This window comes from Neopelma chrysocephalum, unplaced genomic scaffold (genome assembly GCF_003984885.1).
Source record: "Neopelma chrysocephalum unplaced genomic scaffold, ASM398488v2 Primary Assembly neopelma1_96876, whole genome shotgun sequence".
NCBI classification, from domain to species: domain Eukaryota; kingdom Metazoa; phylum Chordata; class Aves; order Passeriformes; family Pipridae; genus Neopelma; species Neopelma chrysocephalum.
The window spans coordinates 4,077-7,723 of record NW_020925519.1 but is presented as its reverse complement, the minus strand read 5'-3'; the positions used below and the strand labels follow the sequence as shown (position 1 = coordinate 7,723).

Below are 3,647 nucleotides of genomic sequence, written 5' to 3'. Positions count from 1 at the left end.
TTAATAATCCCCCCAAATTAATTATTTACCCTTAATTACCCCCCCAAAACCCCAAATTAATTAATCCCCCTTAATTAACCCCCCAATCTCCCCCAATTAATTAATTATCCTTAATTAACTGCCCAACTCCCCGCAAATCCCCTCAAATTAATTAATTCCCCTTAATTAACCCCCCCAAAACTCCCAAATTAATTAATTAACCTTAATAATCCCCCCAAATTAATTATTTACCCTTAATTACCCCCCCAAGCCCCCAAATTAATTTCCCTTAATTAACCCCCCAACCCCCCAAAATTCAACATTTACCCTTAATTAAGCCCCAAAATTAATTATTTAGCCCTAATTAACGCCCAAGTTAATTAATTTCCCTTAATTAACCTGCCCAAAACCCCCAAAATTCCCCCAACCCCCCCCAAATCCTCCTCAATTAATTAATTCCCCTTAATTAACCCCCCCAAATCAATTAATACCCCTTAATTAACCCCCCAAATTAATTCATTCCCCTTAATTAACCCCCCAAATTAATTAATTACCCCTTAATTAACCCCCCCAAACTCACCTTGAGCCGCCCCCAGGGTCAACCCCAGGGCGGGGGAGGGGCCGGGGTTCGGGGGGGCGGGGTTCGGGGCGGGGCTATTGGAGGCTCCTCCCCCTCCTCCTGCCGCCCCTCCCCCTCCTCCCGTGGCCCCTCCCCCTCCTCCGAGCTGGGTGGGGGAGGGGCCGGGGGGTGCCCCTCCCCCCACGGGGGTTCCCACGGGGGGTCCCAGGGGCGCCAGGAGGGTCACGTGGGTGTGGGCGGGGCCCAGCAGGTGCTGCCCCGCCCCCGCCGCCACCAGGTGAACCACGTTACCTGAAGGGGGGGAGGGGTCACGTCAGGCCACGCCCACTTTTGGGGGGAGGGGTGTTTTCCCCAAAAAAAACCCATTTTCAGGGTTTTTTTCTACCATTTTTGGGAATTCTCCTCCCAGTTTTGGGGTCCCCGCCCACTTTTTCGGGCCGCTCCCCCCAAATTTTGGGGGTCCCCACCCAATTTTTGAAATGCCCCAAATTTCCCCAAAATGAACCCCCAAAAATCCCCCCCCAAAAATCCCTAAAGATGCCCAAAAAATCTCTAAAAATCCCCCCCCAAAAAATCCCTAAAAGTCTCCAATAAAATCTCTAAAAAATCATTAAAAATCCCCAAAAAAATCCCCCCAAAAAACCATAAAAACATCCCCAAAAATCCGCCCAGAACATCCCTAAAAATCCCTAAAAAGGTCCCAAAAAATCCCCCCCAAAAAACTAAAAAAACCCTAAAAAACCCTAAAAAACTCCGCAAAAAATCCCTAAAAAAGCCCCAAAAAATGTCTCTCAAAAATCGTAAAAAATCCCCCTAGAAAATCCCTAAAAATCCCTAAAAAATCCCCAAAATAATCCCTAAAAATCCCCCTAAAAATCTCCCAAAACATCCCTAAAAATGCCCCAAAAAATCTCCTCCAAAAAACATAAAAGATTCCGAAAACTCCCCAAAAAAATCCCTAAAAAATCCCCCCCAAAAATCCCTAAAAATCCCCCCAAAAAATCCCTAAAACTCCCCAAAAAAATCCCTAAAAAATCCCCCAAAAATCCCTAAAAAATCCCTAAAAAATCCCCCCAAAAAACCTAAAAAAATCCCTAAAAAACCCTAAAAAAATCCCCCAAAAATCCCTAAAAATCCCCCCAAAAAATCCCCCAAAAAGCCCTAAAAAAATCCCCCCAAAATCCCTAAAAATTCTCAAAAAATACTCCCAACAAATCACCAAAAATCCCCCCCAAAAATCTCTAAAAATCCCAAAAAAATCCCAAAAAAATCCCTAAAAATCCCCCCAAAAATCCCTAAAATTTCCTAAAAATAATCCCAAAAATCCCCCCCAAAATCCCTAAAAAATCCCCAAAAATCCCTAAAAATCTCCCCAAAAAATCCCTTAAAATCCCTAAAAAATTTCTTAAAATATCTCTAAAAATCCCTCAAAAATCCCCTCAAAAAACTCCTCAAAAAATCCCTAAAAAAGCCCCCCAAAATTATAAAAAAATCCCTAAAAATCCCCTTAAAAATCCCTAAAAATCCCCCCAAAATCCCTAAAAATGCCCTTTAAAAATCCCCTAAAAATCCCCTTAAAAAAATCCCCAAAAATCCCCCTAAAATCCCCCTAAAAATCTCCAATAAAATCCCTAAAAATCCCCTTAAAAAATCCCTACAAATCCCCCAAAAAATCCTCCCTAAAAATCCAAAATATAATGCTTAAAAATCCCCTTAAAAAATCCTTTAAAATCCCCCCAAAATCCCTTAAAATCCCCCTAAAAAGCTCCCAAAATATCACTAAAAATCCCCCAAAAAATCCCTAAAAAAACCCCAAAAAAATCCCTAAAAAAATCCCCAAAAAATCCCCTTAAAAAATTCGAAAAAATCCTCAAAAAAGCCCTAAAAATCTCCTTTAAAAATTCCCCCAAAAAATCCTTTAAAATTCCCCAAAAAATTGCAAAAAATCCTCTAAAAAAATCCCTAAAATTCCCCCCAAAAAATCCCCAAAAATCTCTAAAAACACCCTTAAAAAATCCCTAAACAAAAAAGCCCTTAGAAAATCCCTAAAAAAACCCCCAAAAATTCCGCAAAAACCCCTAAAAAAGTCTCTAAAAAAATTCCCCAAAATCCCTAAAAATCATCTTAAAAAAATCCCAGAAAATCCCCCTAAAAAATCCCTCAAATTCCCTAAAAATCCCCCTAAAAATCCTCTTTAAAAATCCCCCAAAAATTCTAAAAATGCCCAAAAAATCCCTAAAAAATCCCTAAAAAATCCCCCCAAAAATCCTAAAAAAAATCCCCAAAAATCCCTTAGAAATCCCTAAAAAAACCCAAAAAAAACCCTAAAAAAATCCCCCCAAAATCCCCTTAAAAAATCCCCAAAAAATCCCTAAAAATCCCTAAAAATCACCCTAAAAAATCCCTAAAAATCCCAAAAAAATCTCCTTAAAAAAATCCCTAAAATTCCCCCAAAACCCCTCAAAAAAACCATAAAAAAATCCCCCAAAAATCCCTAAAAAATCCCTAAAAATTCCGAAAAATATCCCTAAAAATCCCCCAAAAATCCCCAAAAAATCCCCTTAAAAATCCCAAAAAATCCTCTTAAACATCCCCAATAAATCCCTAAAACTCCCCTTAAAAAATCCCCAAAAAAACCCTCAAAATTCCCAAAAAATCCCCTTGAAAAATCCCCCCAAAAAACCTAAAAATCCCCCAAAAAATCGGTAAAAATCCCCCAAAACCCCTTAAAAAAGTCCCTAAAATGCCTAAAAATATCCTTAAAAAAGCCCTAAAAATTCCATTAAAAATTTCCCTAAAAATCCCCCCAAATACCCTAAAAAAATTCCCCAAAAATCCCTAAAATCCCCTTAAAAAATCCCAGAAAATCCCCTTAAAAAAATTCCTAAAAATCCCTAAAAATCCTCTAAAAAACCCTAAAAAAATCATCAAAAAATCCCTAAAAAAAAATCCCAAAAAAGTCCCCAAAGAATCCCTAAAAATCCCTAAAAATCCCTCCAAAAATCCCTCCAAACATCCCCAAAAAAATCCCCAAAAAAATCCTTAAAAATCCCAAAAAATCCCCAAAAAATCCTTAAAAATCCCCCAA

General features: G+C 38.9%; 1 protein-coding gene across 1 annotated transcript in view; it reads right to left on the bottom strand.

Moving 5' to 3' along the window:
• Nucleotides 1–743: 743 nt before the first annotated feature.
• Nucleotides 744–3,647, bottom strand: part of LOC113960776 (formin-like protein 3) — a gene marked incomplete at both ends in the record, with an annotated part of 6,930 nt that continues 4,026 nt past the window's right edge. Inside the window, one exon of the mRNA XM_027670530.1 lies at nucleotides 744–850. Within this exon, the coding sequence (XP_027526331.1) occupies nucleotides 744–850 (107 nt within the window). The remainder of the gene's footprint in view (nucleotides 851–3,647) is intronic.